At 39.4% G+C, this 15550-nt stretch overlaps 1 protein-coding gene across 3 annotated transcripts in view; it reads right to left on the reverse strand.

Moving 5' to 3' along the window:
- PTPRE (protein tyrosine phosphatase receptor type E) overlaps nt 1–15550 on the reverse strand; it is a 163373-nt gene that overhangs the window by 44864 nt on the left and 102959 nt on the right. For all 3 annotated transcript variants that reach the window (XM_060241421.1, XM_060241420.1, XM_060241418.1), the window contains exon 3: nt 1347–1453. In XM_060241421.1, the coding sequence (XP_060097404.1) occupies nt 1347–1449 (103 nt within the window). In that variant the 5' untranslated portion in view covers nt 1450–1453. The remainder of the gene's footprint in view (nt 1–1346; nt 1454–15550) is intronic.

The raw sequence follows: 15550 nt of genomic DNA on the forward strand, positions 1-15550 counted from the left end.
TTCATGTGCACGGACACTTCTTCAGACGAGGAATGAGGTAAAGTAAGCAGAGCCACATATAGCTGGTGGGGTTTGGAATGCCAAGTAGTACAAAGTTAAAAACAATAGCAGAATAGTAAAATTAACAAATTCAGAAAACCTTTGATCTGGGTTGCATTAGCATGGGAAACCATAAAACAGTAACATGTCAGAATGCGAGAATGCCTGTTAATTATTCTATTGCTAATAAACCTGGGTCAAAATGAGGGCATTTCTTTTCCAGAAATGAGAACACACATCCATGAAATGCAGCTGATGGCACTGTATTGTTCTGTGTCAAAATGCAGAAAGTAACCTACTGAATGGATGACGTAACTTCCGTTGGTGTTAAAGGGTGTGGCATAATATACAAATGAATTCCTGCTTGGCTTTTTCTACAAAAAAAGCCCTGATTATAGGCTAGTCCATTGCAGAATTATGTAGCTAATGGTAATGTTATTGCTTTAACTCACTTCAGATTCAATTATTTCTGGTTTTCCAGTAAAGCTGCTCATATTCTATATGTCAGGGATGTACAACACATAGCTATACATTCCATGAAGGAGCTTTTGAGGACCTCACCCTCTGAAGGTTCATTTAGTAGGATCAGAAATAAGATGTCATCAAGAATTCATTTGTTTCACTTGCAAATCAAGCTACTTAGCAGTGACTCTGTAGCTATATTATTTTGAGACTGTCCACCACAAGATGGAATATTTTAGGGTGGGTTTTTATTTTGGTGGCTGAATTTGAATGGATAGCATCTTAATAGCACACAGTTCCTAAAATTCAGTAGTTTTGTCAAATTTGTCCAAAATATCTTCAAAAATAAAAAAGGGAACACAGATTATCTGTTATCTCTTCAGCTTTTACCCTTCTCATTATAATTGGCTAAACTGCAGTGATGTCAAATCCTGAAGGTAAGACCCATCAAAATTTGCGTTTCACTTTATTACTTAATTGAAATCACACTGGATACAAAAGAAGTAACAAAAGGTGACCTGCTATAATTATGACAGTTGACTGTTCATTGTATTAGAGGAAACTGACATCCAGTCTGGATCCAAAGAGCAGTAAAGCTGTAGGTAAAACTTGTGAGGGGTAAAGCAATATTCAGAGAAGTTTGCAATAAGAAAAAACCTACAGATGGCCAATTACTCACATATATACCGTAGACACAGTGTACCACATACAAGGATCCATAAGCACAGATCTGCAGATTGATTCAGTATTTCTTCAGATTTTTTTGAATACTGCCATCAAAAACACTTAAGCAGCAGAATTCAAAATATTCATAATCTACCCCAAATAATTCACTGTTTCCTTACTTGTTGTTGTACCATTAGATGATGTAGTTCCATTGTAATGTAATGCTTCAATGTATCGAAGACTAATAGATGCGAGTAAAATTGAACAGGAATATTCCATCATGGACCTGTAAAGCAAAAACAGGAATATAAGACCCAGCCTTCAAAAATTGCTTATAACAACCTCTTAACCACAATGGACACTATAAAAGCCTTTTTAAAAAAGGTCTGATTTAATATTACTACTTTGCTGAGTCCAAAGTCTGAACTCATTCTTACCTGATACTTGTCAGTTTCACAATTTTACCAAAGCTGGCTAATGAAAGTGACTTTGAAAGGAGTATCTTATATGTATACTAAGAGGAAACTTAAGAGATCAGAATTCTTTCTGATATTTTACAAAAATTGCAACAGAAGACATGCATGTGGGAACTATACAAGTTTTGCTGCATGTGTTACACAAAAAGAATATTACTTGGTTGTAAATATCTGATTAATTATGAGCCATTATTTATGGGTCACACTTACTAAAGAAAAACACAGCCCTTGTTTTAATACATACAATAATAATCACAGTATGCAAACACAACAACCAAAACCTAGGCCCTCTGATGATAGCTTTGCAATGTGCAGATGTCTCGTCGTCTTTTCCCATCACCTTATGTTTTCTATGTGCATTTATCCCACAGAGAAACATTTAAGCATGAAATCCTTGCAGTGTGAAGACCCATAGTCTCTGGAACATAATTTACTTCTGAATTAAGGCCTATTATTCATGCACAGTTTATTGCAGATTTTCTAAGCAGTAAGCCTTTAAGCTTAATTTGGATTCTGTACCCACCTTATCTGCCACTCTTTTTCCTCAGGTGTATTTATTCTGCAGCTACAATTTAAAAAATGCACTTTTCTAAATTGGGGTGGAAAGTCACTTGTGATGCGTGGGTTGTGGTGACTAAATTTTTAAATTAAAAACTATGCAATTGCCCTATCGCAGCTGTGTAGTAGCATCCAGCAAACACCTTCCATTCAAATCCTTGTCATTCCAGTTTTGTGCATGCATTTCAGCATTAGTTCCTTGAATGAAAGGGAATAGAAAGGAAAAACCCATTGTTGAAACTGACTAGACTTTTTCTGAAACTGACAAGCAGCTGCAAAGCCCTGTTTTCCACACTGCTGAGCGCTAGAAGATTATCTGATGTGTTATTGGTCACTGTGAAAAATGGAAAAGACTCACATGATCTCATAATATGGGGAAACATGTTGAGTGTACAGAATGCATGAGAGTGAGGAGAATATATTTCCTCAGTTCCCTAGCAGCACCGGGAGGACAAGGGTGATTGGACCCTGGCTCCAAACGGGGAGGGGGGGGGGTAATCAGCAACTGGCCAGTTGAGAGGGGAGGGGCCTCTGAGAGGACCTGGAAGCCCAAACCTTCATTGGAAACCACCCCCAGAAGATTTAAGTGGCCACCACTAGAGAGAGGGCATCTCAGTTTTCACTGGCTTCCTTGCCAACCCTCCTAACGTCAGCATTTTGCAACAGTGGAGTTCTTTGTGTACTGTATGCTGCTGTCACAGCTTTTCATAAGTAGAATGGGCATCAGGCTGGATCCAATTTTGAGGGTAGGCTAAAGCTGTATGCCTGCCTATCTTGGTCAGGGGTTCCACATAACGGTTCTTTGGGATGAGGCTGTCCAGCAATATGCCCAGCTCAGGGGCTGTTGCCTGGCTCTAACCCACAGGTGGTGAGGGAACCACATTGTGGCTCACACACCAGTGGAACCCATCCCATATGGGTTTCTCAGAAGGCAGACTGAAGTGGGGGTTGTATCCAGTATTCCTGTAACTGCACTAGCGTGCTCTGGCATACAAACTGTTAGCCCTTAGCTAGAGTTTTGGCTCATTGCAGTTCTTTCCCCTCCCAGAACTCTGTCCTTTGCAAGCTCCAGCCCCAAATCTCCAGGAATGTCCCAAGTTGGAGATGGCAACCCTGTACCCCCTTTTTTCTTACAACAATTTATAAGGACAGTTAAAACTGTAGGAGGGAAAGGTGGGAAGGGCGTTGACTGTTATAGGGGTAGCAACAGCCCTACCCTGATTTGGGAACAGGGAAAACAGGTTCAAAGAAAATTTGAGCAGGAGAGGAGCTCTTCTCATCACCCTCAGTTTTGTAGTAGGGGGAGCCCCACAGGCCCCACCTACTCAATTGCCTACCTCTTCCATCTCCATCCACTCCCCTCTTCCTAGTGACTGGAGAGGGAGGGAAGGCAGAGAAAAAGAGCTTTCAATTGACATGGAAATGCTGATTGTTCTCAGTTGCTCTTCCACAAGGTGAATATTCAAATATTTGGGGTGGTAGGAAGACAGTTAATGGGGCGTGCAAGATTGTTTCACCTCCAGCTACCTGTCACACCATGGCCACGAAGCTGGGCAGCCAGCAAGAATCATAGAATAATAGAGTTGGAAGGGACCTCTAGGGTCATCTAATTCAACCCCCTGCACAATGCAGGAAACTCACAAACACCTCCCCCTAAATTCATAGGATCTTCATTGCTGTCAGATGGCCATCTAGCCTCTGTTTAAAAACCTCCAAGGAAGGAGAGCCCACCACTTCCCAAGAAAGCCTGTTCCACTGAGAAACTGCTCTAATGGTCAGGAAGTTCTTCCTAATGTTGAGCCGGAAACTCTTTTGATTTAATTTCAACCCACTGGTTCTAGTCCTACCTTCTGGGGCCACAGAAAACAATTCCACACCATCCTCTATATGACAGCCCTTCAAGTACTTGAAGATGGTGATCATATCACCTCTCAGCCACCTCCTCTCCAGGCTAAACATCCCCAGCTCCTTCAACCTTTCCTCATAGAACTCGGTCTCCAGACCTCTCACCATCTTCATCGCCCTCCTCTGGACCAGTTCCAGCTTGTCTATATCCTTCTTAAAATGTGGTGTCCAAAACTGAACACAGCACTCCAGGTGAGGTCTTACCAGAGCAGAGTAAAGCGATACCATCACATCACGTGATCCGGACACTATACTTCTACTGATACAGCCCAAAATTGCATTTGCCTTGTTAGCCTCCACATCACACTGTTGACCCATGTCCAGCGAATTATCCACTAAGACCCCTAGATCACTACTGCTAAGACAAGTCTCCCCATCTTATAACCATACATTGGATTTTTCCAACCTAAATGCATAACTTTACATTTATCCCTGTTAAAATTCATTTTATTAGTTTTAGCCCAGTTTTCCAGTCTGTCAAAGTCATCCTGTATCCTGCTTCTGTCTTCTACTATATTTGCAACCCCCCCCCCCCCAATTTAGTATCATCGGCCAATTTAATAAGCATTCTCTTTATTCCTTCATCCAAATCATTTATAAAGATGTTGAACAAAACAGGTCCCAGGACAGATCCTTGAGGCCCTCCACTTGTCACTCCTCTCCAAGAGGATGAGGAACCATTCACAAGAACTCTTTGGGTGTGATCTGTCAACCAGTTACAGATCCACCTAATGGTAACAGGATCCAAACCACATTTTACCAACTTGTCAACAAGGATAGCATGTGGAACCTTATCAAAAGTCTTACTGAAATCAAGATAAACGATGTCTACAGCATTGCCCTGATCCAGCAAGGTAGTCACTTTCTCAAAAAAAAAGAGACTTACCTGAAGTCTGACATGACAGGTTCTTGAGAAACCCATGCTGGCTCTTAGTAATCACATCCATTCTTTCTAAATGTTCCAGGACTGACTGATGATCTGTTCTAAAACTTTTCCAGGTATAGACGTGAGGGAAGAATGCCCAACCCCTCTTATTTTTTTTTTATGTGAGCTCACTGTGGGGAAAGGGGAGAGTGACACGTAGGGCTGACAGCCCCCCTACTGGAGGTAGGAAATCCCCCAATGCCAGGCCTGCCCCTCACTTATCAATTTTCTGGCCAGCAGTGGGACTTACCACAAGCAGGAGGGAGGCCCAGAATAAGTTGTCAGCAAAGCAGTGATATTATTTCTGGTATGTACCAGAAGTGACATCATCACGTTGGTAATGTTGAAACAACACTCTGGTATTTGGGCAAAGACTATGGTAGAAGCAGCTCTTGCCCAAATACCAGAGTTGCCACCAGGGTCTTTTTTTTGTAGCAGGAACTCCTTTGCATATTACACTCCTGATGTAGCCAATCCTCCAAGAGCTTGAAGGGCTCTTAGTACAGGGCCTACTGTGAGCTCCAGGAGGATTGGCTACATCAGGGGTGTGTGGCCTAGTATGCAAAGATGTTCCAGCTATAAAAAAAAGCATTGGTTGACATAATGTTGCAATGTTACGATGTCACTTCTGATACATGCTGGAAGTTATATTGTCACGTTGCTGATGAGTTAGTTTGGGCCTCTCTGCTACTCTTGGTAAATACTCCCTCATTTCCTGCTGGTTGCCAGGAGTGACCAGGCAACCCTAGAGACATGCAATATTGGTATACTTCTAAATGAAATTCCTGTGTGTTAAGTTGGCTTGACTTTTATTGTCTTTTTAATGCAATCCATAATTAGTGTACACAGGTGGGAAATTCAGGAAGGCACCAGTTTTCATCTTTTGTCAAAAAGAAACTTAAAAGTACACAGCTATTTTCTCCATTTTATCAAAATGTGGTACTCAGCAACAAAGCAACTTAACAACAATTATCTGCAGTTTAATAATAGCAATTACATCATTACACTTTCCTAAAATACTACATACAAACATCCTCTATAAAAATGGAGGGGTCTTTGTTTTTAGCATCAGGCAGCTTCAGTCACCAACAACCATACTAATTACAGGATAAAGTACAATCCAAAAATTATTTGATTCCCAGCTGGTCTTCTTTTAGACATATTATTACAAAGCACTGCACTCCTAGCTTTTGCATTTAGACAGTTATGCTGGCATAGACAGATCTTTTCAGGCTTGGGAGATGCTATGATTCACAGTGCCATCCTAAGCAACATTACATCCTTCTAAGCCTATTGACTTCAATTGTAACTTACCTTAGGATGGCACTATCAATACAGAGAGTGAAAGAGGAGTCAGGGGGCCTGAGAGAACTTGTCCAGGCACGAGTTTATTCATTTGTTTGCCAGAACTTGAAACATTATATGGCTATGTTAATTAATAGTTAGTCATCTGATACCAGTATTGTATTAGGCTGTTTTATATCCCTTATGCCTGGAGTACTCTTTTTAATTTATAAGTAAATAATTATGATGCATCCAGAAAGCCACAGATACAATCCTTGACACTGCAGTTAAAAGATTGCTATGAGAATGCTAGCTCAGACTGGGTAAGACTTTTTTGTACTTCAGGGTCACTGCCAGTCACAACACTGGATCAGTGGTTTGACCACGCATAAGGCAGCTTTGTACATGTTCATGCAGCATGGGCAGCAAGTAGCAAAGTTACTGCTGACAGCAGTGCATAATAGAGAAAAAAAATCATCAATGTAGTCACAAGAGTGCTGTTTGCACACATTGTTATCAAGAAATTCTTGAAATGATTAACAGATGGCATAAAATACCATTACAAAATTTCCAATATAGAAATTTATTATATAGTCTGCATACTTTATCATAACTCTAATTTATCTCCAGAAGTCTGCAATCCTCAAGATAAATTGAGTATTTTCTCTTTTTAAAATATAACCATAAATTTCCATGTAGATTTTGCCACTTTTTAAAAAGGAATGGGATTGTGGATCGTACTCACTGCGTAGAGTACCGTATATATTTTATCTTTTTTTGCTGAATGTATTGCCCTGCATTGCTTTCTGCTTATGTAATACCAATATCTTCCTTGTGTCCAATACTTTATGCTGTTTCTGACTTCTATAATCCTAGTTCTATTACACTACTTATTAGCTGTCTCATGTGTCTCATTGAGAAAGGCAGAGTATAAACAAAAAAACTGCCAATGAAAGAGTAAGACAGTCTAAATGAAACAGTTATATCACTGTTTCACTATTGTATCACTGGCTTCTTAGATCTTACAGGCTAATTCAAGTCGTTATTCATATCTCAGTAGGCTTCCCAATCCCCAGGTCCCAGAGAGGGATCCCCCGGTTTTACAGGCTTCCCCCCTCCCCCAGCCAGATGGCCAGCGGGGGAAGCCCCGCCCCATAGTCATCATGCACCTCCATGAACGATTCCCATAGGGAATGATGGGGAATTGATCCATGGGTATCAGGGGCTCTGGAGGAGCTGTTTTTTGAGATAGAGGCACCAAATTTTCAGTATAGCATCTAGTGCCTCTTCCCAAAATACCTCCCAAGTTTCAAAAAGATTGGACCAGGGGGTCCAATTCTATGAGCCCCAAAAGAAGGTGCCCTTATCCTTCATTATTTCCTATGGAAGGAAGGCATTTAAAAGGTGTTTAGTTCCTTGAAATGTGATGGCCAGAACTCCCTTGGTGTTCAATTGGCTTGTCACAACCTTGCTCCTGGCTCCACCCCCAATGTCTCCTGGCTCCACCCCCAAAGTCCCCAGATATTTCTTGAATTGGACTTGGCAACCCTATATCTCAGGCAACATTTTGTACTAAAACTAGAACCCGAAGCAATATACAAAATATAAGCCAGTTACAAAATACACCACAAAAATGACTATAAAATGGCTTCAGAAATCTACAGTAGTTTGAAAGACACCATGAAAAAAACAGCAACTGTTAAAACTGAGATGGAAGGCATGAATTTCCCTAGGATATGGCTCCAAAAATTGTGAATGTTTAAACTAAATCAGGTCAGTACGCAGCCCTCATTTTTAGGCCTTCACTTTCCCAGCTTAGCCACAGAGCTTGCTGGGTGATCTTGGGCCAGTCACTCTTTCTCAAGACTGTTATGAGAATGCAGGGAGGTATATAACTCGGACTCCCTTGGATGAATATACAAAAGGCTACACATAAATTTCTTCAGTGAGGCAAATAACAGCTTTCACTGGCTATAAACTGAGTCTATTAATTTTCATAAACTACAAATTTCAAAAGCTGTTTTTTGTTACATTCTATGCCAACCAATGCAAAGTTGATTAATTTTATTACACTAAGAGATAGGACCAATTTGAACCCATATAACAGTGAATTTTATCACTAAGAAAAAGGTTGTTGCCTGCTAAAATAGCAGATTTGTTTGGTAAGAAAGAACAGATCAGTCAGTTACAAGTTACATAGCAGTACTCCTACAACAATAATAATCTCAAATAATTTTTTTATTATTTTTTAAGAAAAAAGGACACATTTACTCAGGCAAGATGGTAAAATATTTTCCATCCACTTAGATAATGTTAGCTGTCTATATACAACTGCACAGCAGAGGGTGCTATGTCTGTACTAGACTATTTGACTTGAGTGAAAACTAGTGCTAATAGCCTGCTTTTCCTACCGCACTTCTGAAATATGGAGAAATTTCAGCAGCACACCAACTTAAAAAGCAAGCAGCAAAAATTAAGATAAGTTACATTTGAAGATAAAACCAGAATATTTCTAACAAAGCTGAATAGAATAATATACAGTGATTAAACAGTGCTCTAAATTGGCAAATGACAATGCAAGGCCCTTCCACATGGCCCTTCTTTAGCGCCCTTCCACTCCCCTACTTCTGGACAGCATAGCTGAAAGTGGGTAAGAATGCAGTACAGAATTTCATTATAGTATCCTGATGCAAATTATAAAATGCTCTCACAGAAGACCATTCATTACAGTCCAAAAAGGGGAGAAAGCAGAGAAAAATATAGCTTTCTCTCTCAAGAACAAGCAAACAAAACAGACACATTAGGTGCCCACAAGCTGTTTTCACCTCACTGTGAAAAAACATAAAGGTAAATATACCTTTTTCCATGGGGATTTTTTAAAAAAGCTTAGGATGGCAGCAACTCTTAATCAGAGAAACAGCAAGGAAGAAAAGGGTGCAAGAAGCCAGGTGCTGGTCTTTTCTTTAAACTGCTATGTAAGTGCCTATATTTTGAAATTAAGAAACAACTGCAAAACAGGATCATGGAACTGCACTTAATGTTTCACAGATATATTCACAGATACTATATTATTTCACAATATCTTTTCTAAAGACCACACAATAATTTTTCCCCCCTCCTTGGTCACTCAGCCTTCTCCGATTATACTCAGATGAAAAGCAATGTATGAAATGGTACATCATACAGAACTACAATATGATTGGCCAGGTGAGGTCTGCCATTTTTTTAAAAAAAAACATTGATTCTGACAGACATGCACAAGCTTTTGCACATTTTGCTGAGTAGTATGGATTTAACATTAATCAGTAGTAATTCCTATAATTGTGAGGGCTTGAAAACTGTTGGGTCTACAATACACATTGCTATGTAAACCTGCCCTAAAGCAGCATGATATGGCAATCCATCAAGCAGAGAAGGATTGCAATAATTCCCATCAAATGGCAGCAAAAAGATGCAGCTGCAGTAATTAAACACAATTGGATATAATTATATCTTGTTTTCCAATAGAACTATAACAGAAAGGGTGGAAAATCTGGGAAAATGTTCACTGGTACACTGATTTCTTAAGTGTTATCATGAAACCCAACTGTAGACTACAGACTGAAAAACTGAAACTGACAGAAATATAATATAATGCTTGGGAAAGGTCAGTAAATTGTTTTTTATAATTGTAAGCAAATGAAACAATAAGATGGAAAAATGGTACATCCTCATCAGAAAAGAACAGAAAAATCAGTTCCTCTTGTGACTACAGCACTGCACTCCACCTATAACCGTGTACAGAAACTGCATTATCTCTGACAATAATCAAAAACAATTGCCATGGGATCTGCAGCATGCACCTCTCTGCCATATATACAATCACGTTTCTGCTCAAATAACAATTTAGGACTACAGAGGCTGTAATTTACATTTAAATCAGTTCCAAAGAGCTAGCCATGCTACATCTGTTGCAACAAAAAACAACACCACCCAGTTTCAGGCACCTTAACAACTAACAGATTTATTGTGATATAAACATTCATGGATACATGAAGTGTGCTCTCAGATGATCATTCTCTTTTAGAAGCCACCCAGCTATTTGAGACAAGCATTGCATAGTTCTAGAACATCTATACAGAAGTTAAAGCAAGCTGCCACTGTGGAAAAACACTAAGATCATAAAGTAATTTTCTCAGCTAGCATCATTAGTCCACTCCTGTAGCAATGCAAGTTGAGGAAGTTGGCTAGCCCAGGTCTCACACAGTGTCAGCCTGCTTTAATGTCTATCCACATATTTCCATTCAGCTCTTTGTTTTTCAGACAATAATAATACTAAAATAATGCAAATCAGCTTATATCATTTTCCTCGTCACCATTTTATCCTCACAACAACTGTGTGAGGTAGGTTGGGACAGTCATATACTTTCAGCCTAAGTCATATAAGCAAGTTTCCTTAGCAAAGCAGGGATTCAAAGGCTCTGCAACAAGGGTGGTCAAACTTGCTTAATGTAACAGCCACACAGAATAAATGCCAGATTTTTGAGAGCTGCAAGACATGAAGATTATATTGAAGAGGGACCCCTGAATAATTAATGAATATCTCAATGATAATAATAATGTCTGATGCAACATTTAGAGTGACTGTTAAGAGGCCCCTCAGAGGAGCTTCTGCTAAACTGTTAAAACCAGACAGGCTATGGGAGTGAATCCAAGATAACCGGGGCCCTGCAGAGAAGGAGCTTCTTGCTGATAACACAGAGGGACAGAGCAGGGGAAATCTACAAGAAATTACTGGAAGGAAAACAGGAGGTGGAGCATTGAATTAGATAAGATGGGGCTTGTCTGCTTGTTTTGGGGATGAATAAAAATGGTCAGAAGGCTGATGATTTTAACTTAGTCATTTTGAGCTTATGCTGACAAGTTCTACGTTGACGTCAAAGTAAAATACCTCGCTTCAAACCAAGCAATGTGTGGGGCTTCGTTATTTACCAACTACAAGATGAGGGAGGGAGGGAAAAAATAAATGGGGGAGGCAGGAGATGGAAAGAAAGTAACTTTAACTTTAAATGCATTCTCCAAGCCATCAGCTGGCTTGGCTTGAAGAAGTGATTTAAAGAGAGAAATGCCTTTTCCAAGCCAGCCGACAGGATGGTGAGGGCTTTGAGAGCCACACAATATGTGTAAAAGAACCACATGTGGCTCCTGAGCCTCAGTTTGGCCGCCCCTGCTCTACAGTAACATTGCATAGGACTGAACTGTTGATTGCTTAGTTTCAAAAATCCTCTCTGGCTATTTCAAAGAAACCAAAATGGTGTTGGCCACATGATTGCTAGCCCACTGCTGATTTAAAGCAGCTTTAGCCAGATCATGTATGCATCTGGCAGAATCAACATCAACACTCAAGAGAATGATATCCCCCTTTTAAAAACCTTCAGCATTCATAAGGGTGAGAGGAGTGAAATAATGAAATGAGCTGAAACATCTTTGCATCTCCTGGAGGGGCCAGGGGAGGCAGCCAAATTGTCTCTAACAAGGGTGCCCACCCAGCTGATACAAACTAATAAGTACTATACAAACCAATAAACTGGGCCCATATCTTGTGTCAATGAACAAAACCATCACCACCAACTGGGAATTTCAGAGAAGACAGTGCTTTGACCCACTAATTTCCTGTTGCCTAGCTCACAGAGTCTACCAGACTCTAAGCCTGGCTGCAAAAAAATGAGATTTTGATATTTCTTTCTTTCTTTCTTTTTTTTTTAAAGTATTAATGCAAAGTTGTTTAAACCTTAGCAGTAATGGCAAATAGCTCAGTTTAGCAGAGACTGTATCCATCTGTTCTGAAATCTGTATGAAACTGCATAATTTTTTCAAAGATATAGTTTCCCTTACTAATAGATAGCTATGTTTTTGAAACTAAGACACTGAAAAAACCATACTGCACTACTTCCTTCTTTTCCTACATACCTGTTAAGCGGATGCTCCAACTATTGTGGTTCAAAACACTAGTATGTTATTCACATACCCTGCACTGTCTCCCACAAAGCATTCTTGCAGATGTTTCAAAATGGCACTGTCCATCTAGCCCCACTAAATGTCACTGAATCTTAATCACTGGATACACTGTTCATGGGAAGTTAAAGCACAGTTTTGAATAATGGCTTGGAAAAATAAATATGATGCCAGTATGGTAAATGGTAAACGGATAAGAGTAAAAGAAATATTGCATCTAATGATTTTGTCCTTGTTACAAAACTCAGATACACCCCAATATAAAGAACCTCTTAATGTTCAAGACAACATAGTTATTTCTGGCAGTGGTGGTTGTTTTTGTGAAAGTCAAATAGACATCTCACCGCACTAGTCTGTATCAGTAGTAATACTTTCCTATTGCGACTTTGAAATTAGGTTTTATCTGAAGATGTTAGGCAGCCACTAACAGATCCCTGTGGTTGTGAAAAATGCTGCTGACATTTTGCTTTCTCAGATTGGATTAGCTTGATCTAAGTATATGCCTAATTAAATTTAATTCTCTGATAGCATCCTATACTTTATCCACCAGTATAAACAATATTACTATTGATTACACAATATCTTGTATTTCCGACTATATGGAGGTAATCATTACAACCAATGGACTTCCACACTTCCACCTTAATTTTAATCCTAATGTCTTCACCTAAAATGCAATGCAAAAGCACCACTTAAAAAGAAATTAACGTAATATATAAACCATTATTGGGGGGGGGGGGATGTGGTTCACTGTGTAGGTCCATTAGTAAAAACATCCAAAGGCAACAGTAGTGTATTATCTTTTATTATGACACAAAAATCCATGAGGTAACAAACAAATTTTCAAGTTCCCAAGAATTCTTCAACAGGATACAGGGTAAAACAAGAACAGGAAGAAAGAGAAAGATGTTTCAGGATTTGATGAAGAATTCCCACAGAATGCACTATGGAAAAGCTGTTTCAAGGATAATATAAATTTCTCTTTAGTTATTTAATAAATGCATAGCCCTACTCTAAACATCAAGCCAGATCATAACAATGAGGCCAGTTAAAATGAAGAAGAATCTGAACACTAACAATGTACACATAAACCAACAAAAGACCAACAGAACACCAGAAACACACAGAATTAAAATAGCAGCAACATAAGCTATTGACTTTCACAGGCCAAAAAGCCACTGTGTTTTTTTTAACAAAGCCCTATAAAGATGCACAAGTGTGTATCTCCCTGGAAAATAAGCTTCTAGCTTTGACACAAGTACTCCATCCCTCTGTTGGTATTGATTTTCTCCAGATAAAGGACTTAAGGGCCCATTTAGAGTATTTTAGCAAATGCCACTTTAAGAAGTGGCATTACATAATCCCAAGTTAAACAAGGCTTTGATATTCAATAACAGGATCCTGAATTAAGCCCCAAAACGATTTGGAAACTGGTGCAACTCTTGCAACACAGGGCAAAGTTCAGCTTCCAATCCTAAACAAGAAGGCAATTCTCAATATAGGTATATCAGATAAATACTAAGTGGATTTGGATTCCTTACCAGAATCAATTCCACCTTGCTGGGATTCAGATTCAGCCCATCATTCCACAGCTGCCCAACCCCGTGATCTTGAGATAGTAGATCAGAACAGACACAGCTGCTCCTGGATGGATAAATAACTATTTGAACTACTGCAGAAAAAAAAAACCTCATACGCGTCATGTCTTGTATACAGACCACACCACAGATACAATGTTAACAGCAATGTTTTTATTTAAAATTAAATTTTAACTCAATTTTAACTGAGAACAAAGATAAAAGAAAGCTGACATGGGATGGGATGGAGTACAAGAAAGTAGCTGAAGTGGTACCTTCCCATCTTCTTCTCTGAGCCCCCCCCCCCAAAAAAAAAAGAGACAGCACCAGTAAAAAATGTAAGTACTTAAAGTACTGACCTACAGCATTTTACATATTTCTCATGAGCAATACACCAATGAAGGCAGAGAAAGAGGTTAATAACACGCAGTGCCTTACAAGGGTTATTATTCAGATCTACAGCTTTGTAGACATGACTGAAAAGGGAGAAAAGTGTGTGTGTGTATGTACGTATGTCACACATTAAAAGAGTAGGTAAGCAGAACTAGTCTAATATACTATGCAGAATCTACACTATGACTTCCTTGTAAGTCACTACAAAGGGAAGTTAGTCTAAATGCATAATATGACAGTGCAAGTGGGTGAAGCGCAAAAGAAATAATTAAAACAGACACTATGAAATATCCATGGAGACAAGCCAAAAGTGGCAGTGGTATTAAAACTCAGTCCCATTTCATCATGCAAATAACTGCAGGCATCTGGTGGGGAGTACTAAATGGAGTTTATTCTATTGTTTTAACAGTCTGATGTTTAACTGTAATGTATATACTGCCCTGAGCCACAAGGAAATAGTTTAATAAATAATCACCATGATTATATATATATATATTTTAAAAACACACACACATATTGATTGGGTCAATATGTGTTCTGGCAGGGAGAAAGAGATTGAGTTTCTAGACACTCTCAATGACTGTGCTATGGACCAGATGGTCACAGAACCTACCAGGGAACACAGGCGGTGGCAAATCAATACAAGACTGTAATAAGGCAGGCAAAAAGGTACTATGAGGAGCATATTGCAAAAAAAATATAAAGACCAACCAGGGAGGCAGTGGGATCCTTGGATGACCAAGGGGTAAAAGGATTACTGAAGAAGGATAGGGAAATGGCTGAGAAGCTGAATCATTTTTTGCCTCCGTCTTCACTGGGGAAGATGAGAATTGTTTGCCCGCTCCAGAACCGCTAATTTTGGAAGGGGTGTTGAAGGACCTGAGTCAGATTGAGGTGATTCTACAACTGATAGACAAATTAAAAACTAATAAGTCGCCAGGCCCGGATGGCATACATCCAAGAGTTCTGAAAGAACTGAAAGGTGAACTTGTGGATATCCTGACAAAAATATGTAATCTTTCATTGAAATCTGCCTCCATTTCTGAGGACTGGAAGGTAGCAAATGCCACCCCATCTTTAAAAAAGGGTTCCAGAGGAGATCCAGGAAATTCCAGGCCAATCAGTCTGACTTCAATACCGGAAAAGTTGGTAGAAACCATTATTAAAGATAGAATGAGCAGGCACACTGATAAACAAACATTATTGAGGAAGACTCGGCATGGGTAAGGAAAGATCTTGTCTCACTAACCTGTTAGAGTTCTTTGAGGGGG

Source organism: Heteronotia binoei, chromosome 6, assembly GCF_032191835.1.
Source record: "Heteronotia binoei isolate CCM8104 ecotype False Entrance Well chromosome 6, APGP_CSIRO_Hbin_v1, whole genome shotgun sequence".
NCBI classification, from domain to species: Eukaryota; Metazoa; Chordata; class Lepidosauria; order Squamata; family Gekkonidae; genus Heteronotia; species Heteronotia binoei.